Source organism: Grus americana, chromosome 1 (genome assembly GCF_028858705.1).
Source record: "Grus americana isolate bGruAme1 chromosome 1, bGruAme1.mat, whole genome shotgun sequence".
NCBI classification, from domain to species: Eukaryota; Metazoa; Chordata; class Aves; order Gruiformes; family Gruidae; genus Grus; species Grus americana.
The window spans coordinates 95,346,555-95,367,078 of record NC_072852.1 but is presented as its reverse complement, the minus strand read 5'-3'; the positions used below and the strand labels follow the sequence as shown (position 1 = coordinate 95,367,078).

Below are 20,524 nucleotides of genomic sequence, written 5' to 3'. Positions count from 1 at the left end.
CAGTGTAAATGAGCCTTACTCTTCGGAATTACATTCCCCACTCCTAGTTTTTGAATTTCCAGGACAAACCCCCCCCATCGAGTTTAAGCACTGGGGTAGTCAACATGATTAAATCAAAAAGATGTAAGCACCCATAAAGGCACCAAGAAATCCCTCCTCATCCTACAGACAGCAGAAAGAACTGTACTTAACGCATCGCTGGTAGCTCTGCAGCCTGAACACAGGCTTCCACAGAGGGACTGATCTATACATTGTCAGCTCTGAGAAATACTGAAAGGCTCTGTGCTCCTCTAAGTATTTACTAACAGGACTATTTATCAAAGTTCCAGCACTTTAGGAAATCTACATTACACAGATTGAAAAAACAGGCACTCAGGGATAAGTCTTACACAAAAGTACATAAGGTGTATTTTTGGCAGGGTCAAGAAAATTTGAATTATTCCTTCCAAACAGGGAGTCGATTCGTGCCAGATAGAACACCCAGAAACAAACCATGCAACTCCCCAAACTCATGCTAGGTTTTAACCATGTGGTTTTAGTTCAGTTATCAAAAGCCAATTCATCTACACATCAAAAGAGAGAAGTAACGGGGAAAGGTCTCTTCTATTTTGCCTTACCTAACCTTTTAGAGTAAGATGGCCTCCACCCCTTGCAAACTCAAAGCACTGAGGCATTCTCTGAAGAGCAACCTTTGCATTCAGTTACAGTCACCCTCGTCCCAGCACAATTCAACTGAACAGTTTTGTATTCTTTGTACAGAGTAATTTTAAAAACAGATTGTCACATTTCTCTTACATAATTTCAATAATGTGTGAATAAGTTCAAGCAGCTGGAATACTAAGGTAATTTTTTTTAAAAATCCCTAACAACAGTCCTTTCAAACTTGACCAACAAGGCATTTTTAGGGATAAATAGCTGAATACAGTTCTAGAAGTCCCAAGAAACTGGAGCATTCAAGGGCACATCTTGCCCGTGATAAATCATTCTCTTCCCCGTCACTCTACTTTTGTGTTAGCTTCCTAGAGTAGCTCTTGGCAAATTGCTTTTGTACTTCTTCCTGTCTCTTTCCAAGTTTAAGCGTGTTGATGAGGTTTAAGGTTTTTTGCAGTTGACGTACAGGCTTGCTTACAAAGCCACAGTATTTCCTTTTTGGAACAAATTCCAGAGCCTTCTTCCAGTCTCCAGTATCTTTCAAGGTTAATAAAATTTGCATCATTTGATCCAGCGTGAGATTTTTAGCACCAGTATTCCAAAGCAGGTACTTCTCCAACGGAAGGGCTGCAGTCTCCAACCCCAATCGCTTTGCCCGTGCTAAAGAGACTCCTGTTTTTATGCTCCTGTCAACCATTGACCCAACAATATAGATTTTATCATGATCGAATGTTTTCATTACTTTGGGAGAATCAGCAGTCAGATAGATAAGCTTATCCTTCGGAAAGACATCTGTGTAGCACTGGTCTGTCACAGTGATAAGCAATTTGCCCCATGCCTCTCTATAATGCTTGATAAATTCCTTATGATAGAGGCTGTCATCTTTGAAGTTACAGAAGTGGATGTGGAACGGATCCACAGATCTTCGATTGCAGCCTTCGCTTAACACTATCTGTCGCACTGTATTTGCAACTTCTCGGACGGACATATCTTTTTCGTAAGACATGTCAAATATTAGAGGTTGGCCAAAGATCATAGACTGAGCAACCCTCCAACTGTATGCTCTATCCATACAGTTGGCCCACAAACATATAAATGAATTCCTTTTGTTCTCATCAGTTTTTGAAGCTTGCTCTTGTGATTCCAACCTCCTTTCCCTTTTCTCATCCATCTTTCTTTTGTCGTTTTTCTTGTACAGTTCTTTGAGATGCAAATATCTTAAATACTTCTTTTTGGCTGACTTGGAAGGACATTCCAGAAAGGTTTTTAGCTGTTCATCACTGATATTTTCTGGAACCAATCTGCCAGCTAGTCTCCACATCTCCAAAAGCTCACGTGCAGCAGCCAAAGTGGAAAGCTCCTTACACTCAGAGACAGTCTCACTGACTTCTTCTTGCAACCCTGACTTCATTACCTTTTTCCATGCATCTAAATCTAGTTTTTTGGGGGGATTGCATGAATTGTCCTGCTTCAGGCAAAGTGATAAACTCAGAGTTCTACTGAGTGGAAACAAGTCCTTTTTCATCCCATGCTGTGCAGCAAACGGAAGGACAGAACTTCTTACAATTTTTTTCAGAAGTACATTAGCAGACTGCATACTTGTGCTGTGTTCAAACACTTATCTGCAAAACACCAATTAGAGTGGAAAAAAACTTGTCAGAAATCACAAAGAAAACACACACAAATGTTCATCCTTAGTAACACTGACAGACAATAACTTACTTGTTGGAGAACACTAGAAATTCCTGTTTCCACTATTACTTTTCTACTGTTTTCTAAATAAAAACAGCATATGTGGCACTGCTGTGAATAGACATGGTTAGCTCTGCTGCTTAAAACAGCTATACTTACTGCAATTCAAAATGTGGTCAAACAACCTTTAAGTATTGTCTGAGATCTATTTAAATTATCTGTATCATATGACAGATAAGAACCTTCACAACCAAAGCAAGCAAAACGCTGCATGGGACCAAAAATATTTCTATACACATACCTAATTTACCTATAACATCAAAATGGACAGGATGCTTCAACATCTTGTGCAACTCTATCACAGATGATCACATTTTTGCTTTTACCACTATATTTTGGGAAAGCTCTATTGGCAAACTTTAGTACTGAAGTTTTTCCTCTTCTATGCATTTCCACGTTGCAGGTCACTGGAACTACTCAAACTACCAATGCTATAGTTTTGCTAACCCAAAACTACTGCCAATGAAGGCACTCCTATGTCCCCTGAGCCCCTTGTTCCTGCTCTGTCAGCAGTCCAAGAATTCAGATGGCTGCACTATCAGAGAACTGATCTCAGGGACAGCTAAGCAGCTAACAAGGAGGTGGAGAAAGGAAAAAAAGCTAGTTAGCATCCCACCCAAATAAGCTGCCATGTCAGATTCACTGGCCACCTCTTATAAAGAGGAGATGGAAGAATTAGTAGAGGAAAAGACCATTTTTCTTCTTTTTGCTAAATGCCTGTGAAGTTGATGCTGGCACATAAAGCTAAGGGCGTGAAACTTGCAGTCCCATTAATTTCATATGCATCTGTATTTAAATATAAATAGTCTACAAAAAGAAAAAACAAAGAATGTTTAGTATTTTCCTTGTCCTATGCAAACTCACTGAAGTAAAAATCAGTGAAGTTTGTGTTTGAGAAAACATGATTTGACCAAAACATAAAAGTTAGCTCCAAATTTTAAAAGCAAAATTCATAATCTCCCTAATATCTTACCACCGGAAAATAATTTGATATTCACAAGAATGAGTTAAATCTAATTTTTGGGGTTATATATACACCTGCCCAGACAAAAAGCCACAGAAAGAGCAGCATATTATTAGGAAACATTATATAAACTGGCATGCATTTTACAATACTGTAACTGGGCAAGTTGGTGACTGAACTTGCATTTTTTGTTATTAAGATAAAATAAACAAAAAACCCCACAACCTAATAGTGTGAAGTTAAGAGAAAATTCCTAAGTGTTACAATAGAGATGTTCATAATTCTACATTTAAGTGGTATAGATACTGACAAAAGTAATAAGCAAAAAAGTATGTTGTCCAGCTTGGAGAAATCAAGGGATCAGTTCCTCAGTTAACTTACACTACTGGAGTTCCAACTGAGTCAATAGCTGAAAGGCAGATTTACACAATCTGAATACTTGATGACAGCTTCCGATAAAAGCCAAATTACCTCTCAATGTGTCCACCATGCACTCTACCACGTCATTACTGCAAGAATTACTCTAAGTCTCTTTGAAGAACCTAAAGGAACAGAAAAGCCCTTCACTGATATTTCAGAGACCGAGTAAGTCGTTCCTTCCCCCGGCACAGAAGCCTACACACGGCTGTCCGCAGGCCTGCCCTCTATGCAGCGATGGGGGCCGAAAGGCCGTGCGGAGGGGGGGGGCGGGGGGCGCACCAGACCAGGGCAAGCAGCGATGCGGCTCTTCCCGAGAGACCGGCACTACGCGCTCCTTAACAACTTTTAAAGCGGCCCACAACTGAACCGAGCCGCGACAAACTAGGTAACACCTCAAAGCACCGCGCTGTGCCCCACAGCCCTCCCGGGAATACTAGCGCGCCTCGCTCCCCGCTGCTGCGGCGGGGACCGGCGGGGCAGCGCGGCCTCTGGAGCACCGCGCCGCAGGCCCGACCCGCGCCCGCCGAGAAAAGCCGGGCTGAGCGGCACGGCAGGGAGGCGAAAGGCGCTCCCAAGGTCACCGGGAGCCACCGGCGGGACGAGGAAGGGAGCGCGACGGGACAGCTCAGGCGCCCCAGGCCCGCGGGCGAGTCTCTCGCCGGTAGCCCCCAATGGCGGGAAACACGGGACGGGAGAGGCCTCCCTCTCCAGCGGCTGTGCCCACACTTGCCCGAGCTCCGGCCGCGCTCCAGCCCGCCTGACCTCCGTTTCATCCCACCCGGGAAGGGGGAAGGCAGGCAGGCAGGGAGACAGCTGTGGGCGATGGACGCAGCTAAGAACTGCCCTACAGCAGCACCAACGCGGCCGACACCCCGAGCTCACCTCAGAGGGAGCGGCCTGCGCATGCGCAGGGAGGGGTGCGGCGCGGCGCTCGTTGGCTGTCCCCTGGGTGCCGCGGCTGCACGGCGAAGGTTCCGGCTCCCTCTTCTCCCGACACCGCAAGGCCCTGCGGGGTACGGTGATCCCCCCGGGGCAAGCCCAGGCCGTGGCGGTGGTCTGCTCCGGGGCCCCGCGGGGAGTCTCCGGGCCCTGAGGCGGCTTGTCGGTGAGGCCCTGCTGCTGCCCTGTGCGGACCGAGGCCCTGCGGGGGGGGGAGGGCCATTACGGGTGACGGGGGGCGGTTGCGCCTGGGCCCTGCCGCCCTGCTGGGCTGGGGCGTGAGGCAGGCGCTGGAGCCTGAGGGGTTTGTCAGCCCGGTGTGGTGGCGGGTGATTTCTTTCTCTCTCTTTTTTTTTTTTTTTAAATAGCATGGAGAAGTTTCGCTGCTTTTTGACGCAGGGTTTTTTTTTCCTAACTGTCAGGTAGGGATTGTAGTGGAAGCCGTGGTCTGTCGGGATGAGTTTTCTGCTGCCCAAACTGACCTGTAAGAGGGAAGTGGATCAGGCAATAAAAAGCGTGGCCGAGAAGGTTTTGGTTCTCCGATTTGGAAGAGATAACGATGCTGTTTGTCTGCAGCTCGATGATATTGTAAGAGCAATTTTTTTTCTTTTTTTTTAATAAACTCTACTCCTATACATGTTGCATGTCATATGTTGCCTTTGGATAATATGGTGTCTCATGAAAACTTTGGTGAAAATTAAATGTAAAATGAAATAATACTATATTCATAAAATATAGTTTGAAAATTAAGCAAAATGTTTATGTTATTGTAGTGGGTGTACAAAGTGCTTGAAGTAGATAAAACATTATATTTTAGCCCTGCTTAAACCGATAAGACATAAGGGAAATGAGCTTTATAAAGCTTGCCACCTTTTTTCCTCTTGTGTCTCAATCCATTTGTCATCCATATTTCTCACTCTTTTCAGCTTGCAAAGACAGCTCATGACCTAAGTAAAATGGCAGTCATTTACCTAGTGGATGTGAACAAGGTTCCAGTGTACACCCAGTATTTTGACATCAGTTATATTCCCTCTACGGTATTTTTCTTCAATGGACAACACATGAAGGTTGATTATGGGTATGTCATCCTACCTGGCATTATCTATAATTTCTGTAAGAATTAGCAGTCTTTCTCTATGTTACCATGTCTGGGGGAGGTAACGTTTGAAAACTATAATGTTGTTACCAGCATCTGCATGGAGAACTCTGTAGGAAGCCAGAAGGACGTAAAATTAAGAAGTATTTTGAAATATGCTCTGATGCAATAAGTAGGTGTCAGGTGAAACATGCCTGACTCTGCAAAAAATAGCATGGTTGAAGTCTTAGACGTGACACTACGCCTTTTTGAACTTCGGAGGTCACAGCATATTCCTGACTCAGTTGTGCCGTTACCATTGCAGTTCATTCTTTCAGAATGACCAAATGAGAACCCATAATGTCATTGCACATCTTTTCTTGTCTTTATGTGTTTGTGCTTTGAACACTTTAACATTACAATTCTACCTTTATCTTATATTTAGGTCGCCAGATCATACCAAATTTGTAGGAAGCTTCAAAACAAAGCAAGACTTTATAGATCTGATTGAAGTGATTTACCGTGGAGCAATGCGTGGAAAGCTCATTGTGAGAAGTCCTATTGATCCCAATAACATTCCTAAATATGACCTTCTCTACCAAGGCATTTAATGCGTTGACCTGAGATAGTTACGGAAATGGCCAATGTCCAATGTTCTAGATCCCTTTTTTTTTCTTTAAGTATTTTTAGCTGCCTCTGACACCGTGGGACAGTTTGAGCATTTATGTTGAAGGATCATATTGGTCTCCTTCTGAAGACAGACATTCTGTCACCTTGTACTTCTCTTATAAATAAAGCTACATTTTCATGCGTACAATTCATGCAAGTGACTGTTCTTTGAGTTGCATGCTGACCAGCACTGACGAAACAGGCAGGTTGTATGCATCCTCAACGATGACATCTCTAGTGCAACTTTCTGAAGTGAACTAAAGCACCATATAGTCTATTAATTGACTATTTAGTACCACTTTCATTCATCTGTAATAACAGTAAACCTATCTCTATATAAAAAGCTATGCTTACTCTCAAGAGCATTGAACTGATCGTGCCTTTCCAATGGAATTTTACACTTTTGCCCATTACTGGGTAACAGGACAAAAGTTTTTTCAAACAGTATTAGAGATTACTGAATTCTGAAATGGATACAAACACAAAAGGGAAATTGACACCCTCTTTTCTCTGGTAGCCAGTTTTACTGTTCAACAATTTTTTTGACTGAGATAAGAACCGAAGGTGTAGGACAAGGTTTTGTCATCCCCAAAGGTCTTTTGCAGCCACTGAGCACTTTTAATTGTCACATGATTAAACTGGAAATTCAGAATAACCATTTTGTTTATTAAAGGTTATTTGACCTTCTGCTTGTATAAATTGCAAACCTTGAGTATGGACATTTAAAAATTGTCTCTATTTCCCACCTCTGTCTAAAATTAAACAGCTGAGAGAAAACAGCAACATCATTCTTTTGCATCAGTTTGGTAATTGCAGGTTCCTAGAGTATTTGTATTTATATAGCAGCTCATGCCCAGTAATCTCATGGTTTAGTTGGCTTTAAAATGGAAACTACTTTAGCTCACTGCATCATGTTTGGGGCATACCCTGTCTGACTGGAGGGAAGGTAGTAGTATGTATTCCCTGAAGTATTGTTCAACTGAACAGTAAACATTTCAAGGAGGAAGGTAGATGTTCCAGCTTTGAAAGATTTTAAACACTATGTGGTGTATAGTGAGGAGGAAATAGATCCCTTACATGCTTTTTGTATTCCAGATTTGTCCTTTTAATGAAAGCTATGCACTTAAGCGATTGTTTTCGTGATAGTTTAGTCTGATTATAGAGCCATAACTGCAGAATGTTTATTTAAAAAATTATACAGATGAGAGTTGATACACCTTAATATCTTTATTTTGTGCAACTTTAAATTTCACAGATAGCTGAAGGGTTGTGGCTTAAAGCTTTCAACAATGCACTTTCCTAATAGTTAACTTACATTTGTCGGTTTCTCAAAAACAAACAAACGAGCTTCAAACTTAGAACTGTAAGTTGCTCCACAGTGAGAGAAAGGTCCTTAGATGACTGAAAGGTGCAGGGACAGTTATGAAAGGAATAGACCACTATCAAGACCGAATCAGTATTCCTTTATTTATTGCCTCTCTTCTTACTTGTGCTGCTTCTGGTTGCAACAGGTGAATGCCTAAAGGCTGTTGTGGTCTTGGCTTTCAGTGTGCTCTTCAGGTACTTAAAGATGGCACATAAGCAGCAGGAAGGTGCTAAACTGTACTTCTCTGTTCCAGCAGAGACAGTAGGACAATTCACGTTCATGGGAGAACCCACAGCTTTATCTAGAGGCTTACTGTTTGACACCCATTCACGGCAGTATTTCTGTATCCATTCTTGTATTTGTGGATCGCTTCTAGCCTGGTGCTGTGTGTTGTGCATGGAGTCGATGAATGCCACAGCGTACACTTTATTCATTACCTCCCATTTTCTCTGCACCAGCAGATCAACGAACACCAAGCCACCGTAGCCATGGGCGATGAAGGCCACATTCTTGGCTGCACTCTTTGAAATGAAATGATCCCATACATATATGGTATGCTCCTCGGGGCTGCTGCTGCTCCTCTTGGGGATCCACCAGACAGACTGCACAGAAGTCAGTGCTTCTTCCCCAGTATAAAAGCTTAACCTCTCCTTTTCAGTCTTCAGATCAACGAAGTTGTCATTGGGATTCAGTACAATCACTCCCCCGTGGCTCTGAAGGGCCATTTTGATGAATGGTATTTGTGTTCCATGGCCCAGGCCCTCGCTGACAATCGTCCTTTGCCCCCACTGTCCGGCACGGAAAACTCCACGGTCTTGAAGAAGGACAATTAGGCTAGAGGAACTCGTTAGTGCATTCTCACTCATGAAAAAGAAACTTCTTGGTTCATCCTCTGTAGCATCAGTAGGAATATAAACTTTCTGCAGCATGCAGACTCTTTCCAGGAGCTCATAAACATATTGGGTAATCAAATGTCCCAAAACTTGATAGCGTTTATGATTCTGCTCGTGTGCATTCTTGAAATAGTTGAAAACAAAGGACTCATTTGTATCCAGATGCCTCAGTTCCCCTTTTATATTGAAGTCGTACTTCAGTTGCTCTTGATACTCTGAACCCTCTAGTAGTTTCCTCAAGCTTAGTTCGTGCTCTATTTGTAACCACTACAAATTAAGAAGATTATGTAAATACAGTGATAGACCTCCATACAACACCTACTTAAATAAAACTTACTGTATTAGAATTCAGTTTTAAAAGTGGTTACAAAATACTCCTTGATACAGACTATCTCTTGGTGGTTTGTAGTACACCAGCTGCTTGTAAAGCCTCTCACAGATTTCAGTTGCTAAATTCCAACAGCACTACACTAATCGTAGTATCTCCAGTTATTTGTCCATCCTTACAAGCACTTGCCACATGGAAATTGTGGAATGGATGACAGAATAAGCTAGCCACTGTGACCCAGGAACAGGAGAAAAGAAAGTCCATGCAGCAAACTTTCATGAGATTAGATTGAGGCCTCCAGTTTCAGCTAAGATCATTTCTCAACTGATTATGACTGATCAACTGATAAGAATTATCCCAGGAAGTGGCTTCCATGCAACTGAAAAGTTAAACTTATCATAACCTTCTATTTTCCTAATAACTCTTCAGTCTACTACTGATTGTCACTGACTGTAGAATGGTAAATATGGGGGTAATCTTTGGTGTGGTTAGAAGCCTGCTTTTATAGGATTCTTGTCCTAACAGTAGAGATTTGCAAGCATTAAATTCCCACAATTATTAGTATTTTTAAAATGAATTTATCATCTTAACACAGTAATTTTGTTTTGGCAAATGGTTTAAATGAAGTTATATTTGGCAAATACATTGGTACAAGCTACTGTATACCTTTAAGTTCTTCTTGCTGAACTAATGGAGGTTTTTAGAACACAGGAAATCACATTCTATGTTAAAACTCACTCTACAAGGGTGTTTATTCTGGAAGCCTTTACAATTGCTATTTTGATTTTAAAAAGTTACTGTTGGAGGGAGAAGGGGGAAATTCCTCTTTCCCTTCCTCCCGCTTTTCTGTTTGGATTATAAGATTCTTCAGCTGTAAACACTAGCTGAGGTCATTACAGCAGGTGGCATATTTGAAACACTACTACAGTATAAGCATTTCTCTTTATCAGATTTTCCATTTAAAACCAGTGTCTTTTAATAAAGCCCAACATTACCATATGCTCTCCTGTAAAATCTGTCATCATCATAGATGAAAATCTTTTTCACTCTGGGACTGTAGACAATTTCTCTGCATGAAAGAAAATAAATCCATCTTAGTTCAGGTTTCATTACTTTATGTACTTTACTCTGGGGCATATCTATAAAATGGATCAGTTGCTGATAGTTAAGGCCAACTAAAATGTTTGATAGTTCCAAGTTACAAGCCAACATCTCATGGTTGTAATTTACACCTGACCATAAGTTAAAGCTAAGCGTCTTCGGTGTGAAACTAAAAAGTTGTCACAACTAGTGTTGCACAGCTTCCCGTTACTTGATATAAAGGCACTACAAGAGGACAAAACAGAAAAGCTACACACAAAACCTACAATTCTGAAGCTGCCCTGAACAGCAAAACCCCGAAAACCAACAACCAAATCTTTGTCTCCACTCGGCTGCGGGAGATTTCCCGAGGCCACCGGCTGACAACCGCGGCGACGGCAGGGGCTGTGAGGGCGCTGGGCGGCCCAAGCTCCCCCCGGCCTGGGCAGCAGCGCGCTGTACCTGTGAGCTGCCCGCCGCGGGGAGAGGGGGGGTTAACCCATCCTCTGGGCGCTGACCGAGGCGAGGGCTCAACTCAGCGAGGAAAATGCCAGTAGCCGGGTACAATTTAAACCTGATTCGGTTGGGTTGTGTGGTACTTAAATGCCGAGGTTTTCTTGAGTCCTTCCACAAATTTTAATATTTCTCCCGTTTTCTTGACGTTTGCTAGCCTGTGCTTCCTTTAACTATATTTTAGTGCGTTCGCAGAACTACTAATTTTGTTTCTACTCGTCAGTTTGTCAGGCGCAGCTACGCAACCTGTAAGCTGTCACACCTGTGACACTATCATTTGCTCTACACCATTTACGGTTTTTTCCCCTCAGCGGTTCAGTATGAGGCTAATCGCAAGGAAGTTAAAATCCGGAGGGGCCGGTTTGGGGGGCTGACGCTCGCGCAGGCGGTACGCGGTTGGGGAGGGGGAGCCCGCGGGACACAGCGGCGGGGCTGAGGGGAGCGCGCGCAGTTGCGAGGCAGCGCCTCGGGGACGGGGCGGCGGGGCACGCGAGAGAGAGGGCGGAGAAACGGTTACCGCCGTTACGGGGCGGGGCGCGGGCGGCCCTCCCGGGCCGGGCAGAGGCGGTGCCAATCCCGGAAGTACCTGGGGAAGCCGCGCAAGACGGCGGTGGGGCCTCAGTAAACAATAACAGCGGCGGCAGCGCAGTTGTGGCGGTGAGTGTTGTGGGGTAGCGTTTGTTCCCCCTTCGCTTCCCCCGCCTTTTAGCCCTGAAGAGGGGACTAAAGCTGAGATAAAGCTGGCTGACAGTGCCCCGGTGGGTTCCGTGTAGTTGTTGTCTGCTCTGTGCTGGATGGAGTATCTATTGCCAGGAGTGAAGCCGGTAGGGGAGGATGGGTAAGCGGCCGGACACCGGGGGAGGGAGAGGTGGTGTCAGCGGCGTTGTTGCTCCGTTACGAGGAGGCTAAGGAGAGTTTGGGAATGCGGAATTGCTGACCCTACGCACTTGTCCGTTTGTCAGTGAGAAGCCCGCTCCCTTCCTAGTGAGAGGAGCCGGCGGCTGGGTTAGGAGCTGGGGGTGCGGGGCGACCCTGCTCTGCCCCGCCGCCCTGCTTGGCAGCGGTCACCGGCGTGGCAGGGGCGGGCTTCTGCGGTGCCACCCCTGGGAGGTGCCTCTCTTTCCCCCCCAGAGCTGCCTTTTGACAGCCGTCGTCTGTCAGCTTTTCCTCTGGGCAGGCGCCGGGATAGATAGTAGTTCGGCTTTCCTATAGATGTTGCCGTTCCCCACACCAGGGAACTGGGGCTGTAAGTTGAAAAACTAGCGAGCTAAATGAAAGTGCATGACCTTAAAGGTCTTTTTGAGAGACTTCAAACTAGCTGTAAAGTTTGAAGGTCTGACACCAGACTCATACAAAGTATTTCTAAAGAGAATAAATCCATTTGAATGCTGGAAGCTCTGATCTTCCACTGAGGAAGAAGTTTATCTGTTAACAGGAATCCTTGAACTTTATTTATTCTTGAAGAGCCTGTAGTCTTACAGATGTCTTCTGTGATTCCTTTTTTCACTTTATAATCAAAGCCTGAATTGCTTATTAGTTGTTGCTTGCAAGGGGGTGCAGTTAAGCAGTAAGTGCCATCACTAAGGATAAATTCTAGTGAAAACTTTAACAGTTCTGTCCATGCTGACAACCCAGCAAGGTGCACAAGCATGCATCTCTTCTGATGTTGCTGTCAATGACTTTTTGCCAAGGCCTGTAGTGACAGGACAAGGGGCAATTCTTTTAAACTGAAAGATTAGGTTGGATATAAGGAAGAAATTCTTTATAGTGAGGGTGGTGAGGCACTGGAACAGGGTGCCCAGAAAGGTTGTGGGTGCCCCCTCCCTAGAATTGTTCAAGGCCAGATTGGATGGGGCTTTGGGCAACCTGGTCTAGTGGAGGGTGTCCCTGCCCATGGTGGGGGGGGGTGGATTAGATGATCTTTAAAGGTCCCTTCCAACCCAAACCATGCAATGAATGTGTTTTATTTGTGCTGGCTTGCTCAAAAATTATTTTCTTATTCAGTATCTACTGCAGTGGTTCTGCTTCCCTCTGAATAAATAACATCCAAATTGCTAAGCTTATTTTGTATCTTTTTTTTCAGCAGAGAAAATAATGGAAGGAAGAACATCATTTTCAAGTCATGGCAGTGTAAGTCTTCCTACAATATGCAACAATTTATTTTGAGGTTGTGGGTATCCTAGGGTGTTCTGATGTATTTGCACATCCACGTTTGTTCTCCAGTGGTCCACGTTTGTTCTCCAGTGGTCCACCTTTCGCTATGTTGGAACACACTTTCCTGAGAAACAGTTTATTCTGATAGCAGTCAATAGTAATGTCTGCTGTTCAATGTGTATTAATACATGATAGGCTTATTTAATTTCACATAAACAGCGTGTTTTCAAGGATATGTTAAGATCTAAGTTAACGTCTAAAATGTTAAGAGTAAAGCTGAAGTAAGTAGAGCAACTGTGTAACTGCATAATATTTAGTTATCTGCAGAGATGTGTTCAGAAACTACTTATGCTAGTGTTTATTTCTTCTAAATTATCCCTATTAATAGTAGTTTCTAGCAATGGAAGTACTGGTGAAAACAAATCGTAGCCACAGTTGCTGGTTTGATCTGGTAACATCTGGACTGTCTAGTGTTTTAAAATAAGCTGTTTCCAGCACCTTGTTTATGCACCTTCTCTGACAGTTGCTTCTACAGGTGGGAACCTTCAGAAAAGTACTGCTTGTTTAGATGAGGATTCTGCTAAGTGCGTATGCACATGTATGTGTTGAGTTAGTCACTATTAGAGAAAAGCTGAGGCAACTACATACATTGCACTGTAGATACGGGCTCCTGTTGGTTACCTCTTGAGTTTGCGCTTGTTCTGGGAGTTGATTGTGGGCACTACAAACCAATATCATCTTAATGAATGCAAGCATTGGGAAGTTATTCTACTGTGAGGTGGAAATTTTGCTGATGAATGTATCTTCTGCTTTTTATCCCTTTCTGTCTGTCCATCTGTCTCTTTCTGTTTTCTGAGTCTGACTTTACCTGTTCTCAATGTTATCTGTTATATTTTTACAGAGTTTATCTGAACCTCTGTAACTTTATCTAAAATTTGAATATGCATTTAAATATGTATTCTTAGGAAGCTCATAACAGAAACCACTGGTCAGGCAGCAGGTGGAGTTCTGAAATAAGAAATTTGTACCTGGCCATTAAGGTGCAGATCAGAAAAATGCCTTCTGACTGATAAACTGTATTTGTAGGCCACTTCTCAAAAAGAAATTAAAAAAATCAATCTAATTGCAGATGTTCTTGAATAAGAAAATGTTTATTTCAATCCTTAAATGTTGATTGAAAGATAAGGGAAGTACTTATATTAGAAGTTGTTGCCTGTGTGTAACATTTACATCCTTTATAACTTGAGGAATATGTTATTAAAGGCATCATATTTGTTATTACAATGTTTGACCAGCAAAAGCAGTTTGAGGTACTGTATAGAAATTCAAGTCTAATTACTAAAAAAATAGATCTTTGTTTCAAAGAAACGTAGAGAAGGAATAAGAGCGCTCACAATTCAGAAGGAAGAATTGAAGGATTATCTCATTATGTTACAGTATACTTCAGTTGTGGTCTGTCTGAAGGACTACCTACAGAGCTAATGAATGCAGTTTCTGTGTTAATTATTGTTAGCATTGCTGTTCTAAAGTCCTTGCTTGTAATTTCATGCTACAAGGTAGGGCATCTGGCAGCTTGCAAATTAAGTTAATAATGCACTTGACAGTAGCCATCATATAGAGTAGCTTTGGATTTTTCCTGGATGAGAAAGGCTCAGTTGTCTGAATGATGTAAATGTTGCATTCTCTCTCTGTATTCTAATCTGACCATATTTGCAGTATAAGCTTTTGCTTCTCAGGATACCTGGAGAAATGCCAAGACTTGCACTTTTATTCTTTCATTTGATATTATTTTAACTGGTTTAATTAACTGATAGGAAATGTCACCTTCTTTCCTTGTCTTGATGAACTGATAGGAGTTTAGTTTGACCATTTTTGGTTTGAATTTCAATGAATAAACATTATTTCCTACATAATTTTCTGAATTAGCAAATTTCTATGAATTACTAACCGCTTTATCTTTCAATGATTACTTTTTAAATGCTGGTTCCATTTTTGCAAAGGTTGGCAAAGACAATAGCTGATACTGCTTTCAGTACATTATAGCGTATTGATGCTAAATTATCATACCAAAATACTTACTATTCTAAGATATAATTGCTCTTAATCCTGATTTTTTTGAGAGCACACAAACCTGGTGTGGCATTCATAATGCACCCAGCTGTTTTGTTTGCCCTTTATCATTCTCTAAAAGGGGATAATTAAACTAGGGTGTAAACAAATTGCAGGGAAGTAAGAAAACTAAGTGCCATTAGATTGGTTCTCACTTTTGGGTACATGTTTGAAGTTGTTGTAAAGTTAATGAAATAGAGCTTTTCCTTGCTTTTTGAGACAGTTCATATGTGGTATGACACATGAATTAGGATCAAGCATCAGTGAGGAATGCATTTAAATTAAAGTCACAGGTCAGTGCTTCCCTTGCAACTTTGTTATTTTGTCTGGCAATTAAGAAAACTTTGTAAGTGGCAGTATGTCAGCTCACAGCATGGGCGGATCATTTAGTTTTATTATGTGTGTAACATCATCTATTTTCAGTTTCATATACCAAAGAAGAAAACAAACACCAAGTCAGAGGATGTCCAAGTTCAGTCCCCTTTGGCAAGGCTCCCAGGCTCCCACCATTGGGACTACCCTTTAAAAGAGGTAAAGAGAAGTTCTTCGGAGTGTAAAGTGCATAGGAGAATGTTATGTGGGGTTTTGATTTTGTTTTGGAGGCTGGATTTTTTCAGTACTGAGTGCTGCCTTGTGACCAATATCTGGCTCAGATTGTCTTGGAAAGAAATGAGTGTGTAGGTCTGAAATCTACCTACAAGCATACAGTTACAGAAATGGAAATCTCAATGCTATGTTGCCAGTCTAAATAACTTAAAAGCAGAGTTGGTCTTCGGGTGTAGTTTGATATTATCTTGAAAATAATTCATTTAAATGCAAATATAATATTATTTTTAGTTAATTATCTTCTGATTCATGAAGTTTTATATTCAGGCCACTTACCAAACTTTTTGTTATGACATGGAAATAATTTTTACATTGAGTTTTCAATTAGTCCGTTAGTTCAATTATATCCAAGAGCTTAAACTTTAAGAGAATATATTAAGTACTGTATGACTTTTGACAGAATTTTAGGTGCTAATACAGAAATAACTGTTTTCAGTATTAAGACCAAAAGATTGTAAGAGTACTCATATGGCATTTATCATAAATGACTGTCTTGATCATCTCAGTCACATACAGAAGCAACTACTGGCTTCTATAAATCTGTTTAAAATTCAGTAAGCATTTTTAAAATGCCAAGTTTTAGAAACATATTCTGCTACTCTCAACTCCTTCAGCTCAGCATTGAGAGTTTGTTGCTGGTTTTAGTGATTTCAGAATCATGGGACTAGACAAAGAGGCTCCTCCACAGAGGAGTTTTAAAAACCTAGTGAGGGAAGTTAGAAACTTTTTTTGACTTGCAGTAGTGGTGATAATGTGACCCAGGTCTCCTGGTAGGCCTGGTCATTTGAGCATGCTGCAATACAAACTCACTGTGTGGTTGTGTTCTATACTGTTAATACTTAATGTGAGCAGAGCATTCGGTTACAGTCAGGTTTTAAAGTCAGAAGTAATGTCTCCTGTGGTTACAAGCAGCAGTCTTTTAGGCAAAGCCAGACAGGGCTTGTATGGAATTCTTCCTGTCTTTCTCTCTGCCTCTATAAAAATGATGATTAGACTGATGGAATTGAAAAATCTTTCTTTATTCCTTGTTATTTCCTGTATATTGTCTAATTTTCCATTTCTTATTTTTCTTACCTGTGTCTATATATTTCAGGCTTTTCCATGTGGTAGAGGGTTTTGTATGTTTTAAACACTGACTAGTCTTTATATTTTACTTTAAAAGAAAAGATTGCTTATAAGGTATCATAATTAAAAGAAATGTTACTGGTTTATCCATACAAAGGTCTGTCCGGGTTGTATTTAGTGTTGCCAGAGTTTGCTCCATGTTGTTTGAGAAATTTTGTGCAGCTTTCAGTAATGTGGGCATATAGGTATCTAACATGCTTGCAGACCAGTGCTATGAGGTGAACTGGATGATGTTTGAGGGGAGAGCACCTTCAAGGCAGTTTCTTGCTGCCAGCTTTTTTAAAAATGAGGGTATTTTCCATTACAGAATTGACCCCTGTGGCAGGGAAAAGATTGACTTGAGGTGTAAATTCAGACTTCACTGAAGTACACAATATGCATGGGTATGAATTTTTCAGATGCCCTTTCACTCCACACTTAAACAGAAATGAAGATAAGTTTGTCTGTTTTCAGCCTGACTGGCATAATTATCAAACATATATTTGGTGTATTATCTTTTACATTAAAAAAAAAAGTGAGGAGAGATTAGGAGGAGGTAATGGCAGAGGGAGATGAATTTCTGAAATTATATGTTTTGGTGGGGCTTCATTTATTTAATTTGAAAATAAAAGTGCATTCTGGTAAGGTAAGAGAATTTGGAAAAAATGAAGTTTTGCTGTTGTGGGGTTTGCTACCTGAATACAAAACCATCAAATTCTTTTTCCTTCTCAGAATTTTATATCTTTGGGTGGAATGTAATTTGGTTAAATGCATGCAGTGAAATAAAGTAGAGATTATGTAAAACAGGCCTGATATTTAAGTCTCTGTTTGGGATAGTCCTCCATTAAATAGGGAAATAATTGAATTGTGCTGTATTGTCACACTTTAGGAGAAAAAAAAATTCCATTCAAGATCAGGTGGTACATGGGTGCTTTAAATTAAGCAGATTTGTTCTTTGCAAAATTGTTGTATGTACTCTGTGGCTCTGCTTTGTTTGATCAGTTGCGTTGTTTCAATGTCTGGCATTGTTTCCTTTTTTAGCGTAATACCCATTATGGCATCATTAAATCTTTTGAAATCTGCCTATTTTATTTGTTTTATTTCAGTGGAAATTAAGTGCCAACAACAGAGAGCCTTCCACAAAAGGAAAAAGGCAAAAAGTCTGTGACAGACACAGCTCTAATGATGAAGGATCAGTTGGGTAAGAAGTCATCTCAAAATTACTTCTTCTGTGTTTGTGTATGCAGAGTTTCATAATCTTTCTTGAAGACAAGTATCTCTGGTCTCTAGCTAATTATTTGTGTCATGCAGAGATGACTTTCAAGCTGTGACGTAGCTCACCTTCAGAGAATCATGTTTCAAGTGATTTAAGGGCTTTGGGAATTATGAAGCAATTGTAACTTTCTTTGTTTTAACACAACACAAGACTGTGACATCAGACTTACTAGAGGAATTACTGCTTGTTGACCTGCTTGGAAGACTGAAAGGTGTTCATTATTTAAGTGTAAATTATCATTCTAGCTCTAGATATTTTAGATATTTGAGAAGTTTCTCTTATCTTTTGCTTGTTGCTTTTTGCTCAGTAGTCAGCGATCATTAAGCTGGCTTTATCAGCTCTTAACAACAACAACAACAACAAACCTCAAAACCCAAGCAATATGATGATTAGTATGGGAAGGCAGTAAAAAACCTAGAAGTTTTTGTTATAGTTAAGTAATATTTGTTATGTTGCAGTCAAGGCACCTAAGTGAGTAAATAAGACTGCCAATGTGCCACTTCTTATTTGCTTTTGGCAACAAAGCATAATCTTGGTTTCTTTGAGATTGTGGCAAATTATTTAAAATCAGCTTCTGTGAAGCTGTCAGCTAGATAATTGTTTATCCAAGAAAATTTTGAAGCTGTAAGAACCATAGTTGACAAATGGAAATGAAAATGTAGAATTAGATTCATTAACAGCAGCTAGGAAGCATAATGACTTCAAGATGAATTATATTTATCTTAATGAAGCAATTGTTATTCCACAAATCCTTCAAGTCTAAACAAATAAGAGTATGCATTCTCTGCCCCATTTTCTAGCTGGAATTTAACTTGACCATAAGTGATTTCTTGTCAGAAGAGGCTCTTAAAAACAAAGTGCACAGGTAATGAAAGTGCTTAATGACAGCAGGTGATTTTGACACTTAATTCAGTGGTTTTGTCACCTATGAATAGTTATCATTTAGCCTGGTCTTTATGTTCAGACTGCTTCAAACTGTTGCAGGGAAGAGCTGAACTTATAAGAGATTTTTAATTTATTTTTCATACCTCCTCAGAGGCATAGCTGTCAGTTTACATGTAGTTACCTCAAAATGCTTCTCTCAGTAACTTTGAGGGAGTGGCTCACAGGGTCAACCTGGCAGAATTTAAAAGCTATGTCAATTGCAGTTTCCTTAGTTTTAATTATGCTGTGAAATGGCTGATATCTGATACCAATATCTAAAGGTCTTTCAGTAAGCTTTGAACTGACCTTTCAGTGTTGACGAGCTTTAAAAAAATAAAACACCACGGATCTTTGGATCTGTTACATACGTTAATTTTATGTGAGAGACTTTCAAGTGGCATTTGTAGGTGTTCCAACATTTTTACCAAAATTCTTACCAGCACATTAGTAAGACATGATTTAAATTGTAAAGATATAGTAAATATTCAGATATTAAACCCGTGCATTTTTCACTCCCTCAAAGAAGTGTGTCTAGAGACTAGCTGGAGGCTCTCTGTAAAATAAACTTAATCTACTGACTGCAATAAAGTTTGTTCCAGATATTCCACTTGGATACCCAGTGTTTATCAGTAAGTCAAAATCAACACACTGACTTCATTGCATAATAAGTAGAAAGAGCACACAGGTTCTGAAGAGGTGGTGTTTGAGAAGTCTGAGAACTGACAAAACTCGGAAGAAGAAAGTGTGAAATGGCATGTTGAGAATCTTTCTAATGCAAAAGATTTTCTGTTTCTTTTTCCTGATAATGAATTTTTCATTTGCATTGAGAAGCAGGAAATAAATCTTAATGACAAACTCCTGTTAGCTCCTGATGTTTTAAAACCACTTTATTGATAGGAGGTAAACTCAAATATTTAGGGAGCTGTATCTAAAAATGCTTTCGTGTAAAGTGTTGCTTAAGCGCTGTTATTGCCACTTAATTTAGTCAGAAAGGACAAAGTGGATGTTTTAGCAAAAACCCACCTTTACTTGTGTTTTTAACTGAAGTTCTGAATTACACAACGTGGTAATTGATTGCTTCTCAGTCCTGCTGTGATGTGAGACCACAGGGGCTGGAAGCAGCAGTCGCAGCTGCTCTCACTTTAACACCTCTGCTCATAGCCTTGTGAAAGGTCACTGTCAGGTCACTTGTTTGCCATCCCAGACAGGGTGCTCAGGGCAGGTTACTTCTCTAGTCCTCATACACTGGAGGTCTCTTACATGTTCCTATGATTGTGTCACAAAACAGATTAGAACTGTCATAAAATGTGAATAGTGCAATTTATTAGTGTTATTACAGCAAGTTAGGTATTGTATTATATGTAATTGGTCAATGTTTTGTATCCCACTTATGAAACTTTTTTGTCAAAGCAGATAATGCTATTTCAAGGGTGGCTACCACCACCTGGACATAGAGCTTAAAGGCATCCACTTACTTCAGCTGTATTACTCCTGCATTCTCCCAAGAGGGAAATAGAAACAAAATAGAACACTGTTTTGAAATTTAAGCTTCTCATCCTGGTCTGTCAAGTTTTCTACAGGAGGGAGGAGTACTTTCAGTAAGGTGTGTGATTATTTCAGCTCAGTATTTTAAATGTTAATTGAAATACTTGTCATGGCTGAATCAAGCCCTTACAAGAAGGGCTTAAAGGAGGATCCAGG

The 20,524-nt window shown here is 40.9% G+C and overlaps 4 protein-coding genes across 21 annotated transcripts in view; 2 read left to right on the top strand and 2 right to left on the bottom strand.

Moving 5' to 3' along the window:
* Nucleotides 1–379: 379 nt before the first annotated feature.
* On the bottom strand, nucleotides 380–4,745 carry TRMT10C (tRNA methyltransferase 10C, mitochondrial RNase P subunit). 7 transcript variants are annotated; one of them, XM_054815805.1, is made up of 3 exons: nucleotides 4,550–4,676; nucleotides 3,839–3,909; nucleotides 380–2,273 (listed from the first exon to the last, which is right to left on the bottom strand). In XM_054815805.1, exon 3 carries the CDS (start codon nucleotides 2,246–2,248, stop codon nucleotides 1,001–1,003), a length of 1,248 nt encoding a protein of 415 aa, XP_054671780.1. In that variant the 5' UTR covers nucleotides 2,249–2,273; nucleotides 3,839–3,909; nucleotides 4,550–4,676; the 3' UTR covers nucleotides 380–1,000. The 7 variants fall into 7 exon arrangements, with proteins under 7 accessions (XP_054671780.1, XP_054671770.1, XP_054671740.1 ...); XM_054815795.1 differs by having other exon boundaries at nucleotides 4,518–4,665; XM_054815765.1 differs by lacking the exon at nucleotides 3,839–3,909 and having other exon boundaries at nucleotides 4,670–4,745.
* A 5-nt stretch (nucleotides 4,746–4,750) lies between these two features.
* Nucleotides 4,751–6,617, top strand: TXNL4B (thioredoxin like 4B). The gene is made up of 4 exons (XM_054815832.1): nucleotides 4,751–4,892; nucleotides 5,149–5,314; nucleotides 5,653–5,804; nucleotides 6,247–6,617. Exons 2-4 carry the CDS (start codon nucleotides 5,183–5,185, stop codon nucleotides 6,410–6,412), a joined length of 450 nt encoding a protein of 149 aa, XP_054671807.1. The 5' UTR covers nucleotides 4,751–4,892; nucleotides 5,149–5,182; the 3' UTR covers nucleotides 6,413–6,617.
* A 1,317-nt stretch (nucleotides 6,618–7,934) lies between these two features.
* On the bottom strand, nucleotides 7,935–10,106 carry LOC129202630 (putative protein FAM172B). The gene is made up of 2 exons (XM_054815819.1): nucleotides 10,053–10,106; nucleotides 7,935–8,996 (listed from the first exon to the last, which is right to left on the bottom strand). Exons 1-2 carry the CDS (start codon nucleotides 10,083–10,085, stop codon nucleotides 7,935–7,937), a joined length of 1,095 nt encoding a protein of 364 aa, XP_054671794.1. The 5' UTR covers nucleotides 10,086–10,106.
* A 1,080-nt stretch (nucleotides 10,107–11,186) lies between these two features.
* SENP7 (SUMO specific peptidase 7) overlaps nucleotides 11,187–20,524 on the top strand; it is a 48,483-nt gene continuing 39,145 nt past the window's right edge. For 2 of the 12 annotated variants that reach the window (XM_054815655.1, XM_054815628.1), the window contains exons 1-4: nucleotides 11,370–11,488; nucleotides 12,734–12,780; nucleotides 15,337–15,444; nucleotides 17,730–17,824. In XM_054815655.1, the coding sequence (XP_054671630.1) occupies nucleotides 11,485–11,488; nucleotides 12,734–12,780; nucleotides 15,337–15,444; nucleotides 17,730–17,824 (254 nt within the window). In that variant the 5' untranslated portion in view covers nucleotides 11,370–11,484. Of the gene's footprint in view, nucleotides 11,308–11,368; nucleotides 11,489–12,733; nucleotides 12,781–15,336; nucleotides 15,445–17,729; nucleotides 17,825–20,524 lie in introns of those variants that run through there. The other 10 variants (XM_054815726.1, XM_054815704.1, XM_054815736.1 and 7 more) reach the window with 8 other exon arrangements.

Excerpts from the sequence above, each read along its gene's own strand:
- TRMT10C (XM_054815765.1), bottom strand. The coding sequence starts at position 2,248 with ATGCAGTCTGCTAATGTACTTCTGAAAAAAATTGTAAGAAGTTCTGTC.
- TXNL4B (XM_054815832.1), top strand. The coding sequence starts at position 5,183 with ATGAGTTTTCTGCTGCCCAAACTGACCTGTAAGAGGGAAGTGGATCAG. Across the intron at positions 5,315-5,652 it reads GTCTGCAGCTCGATGATATT|CTTGCAAAGACAGCTCATGA; the intron begins GTAAGAGCAATT and ends CACTCTTTTCAG. Across the intron at positions 5,805-6,246 it reads CACATGAAGGTTGATTATGG|GTCGCCAGATCATACCAAAT; the intron begins GTATGTCATCCT and ends TCTTATATTTAG.
- LOC129202630 (XM_054815819.1), bottom strand. The coding sequence starts at position 10,085 with ATGATGATGACAGATTTTACAGGAGAGCATATG. Across the intron at positions 8,997-10,052 it reads ATTTTACAGGAGAGCATATG|TGGTTACAAATAGAGCACGA; the intron begins GTAATGTTGGGC and ends CTTAATTTGTAG.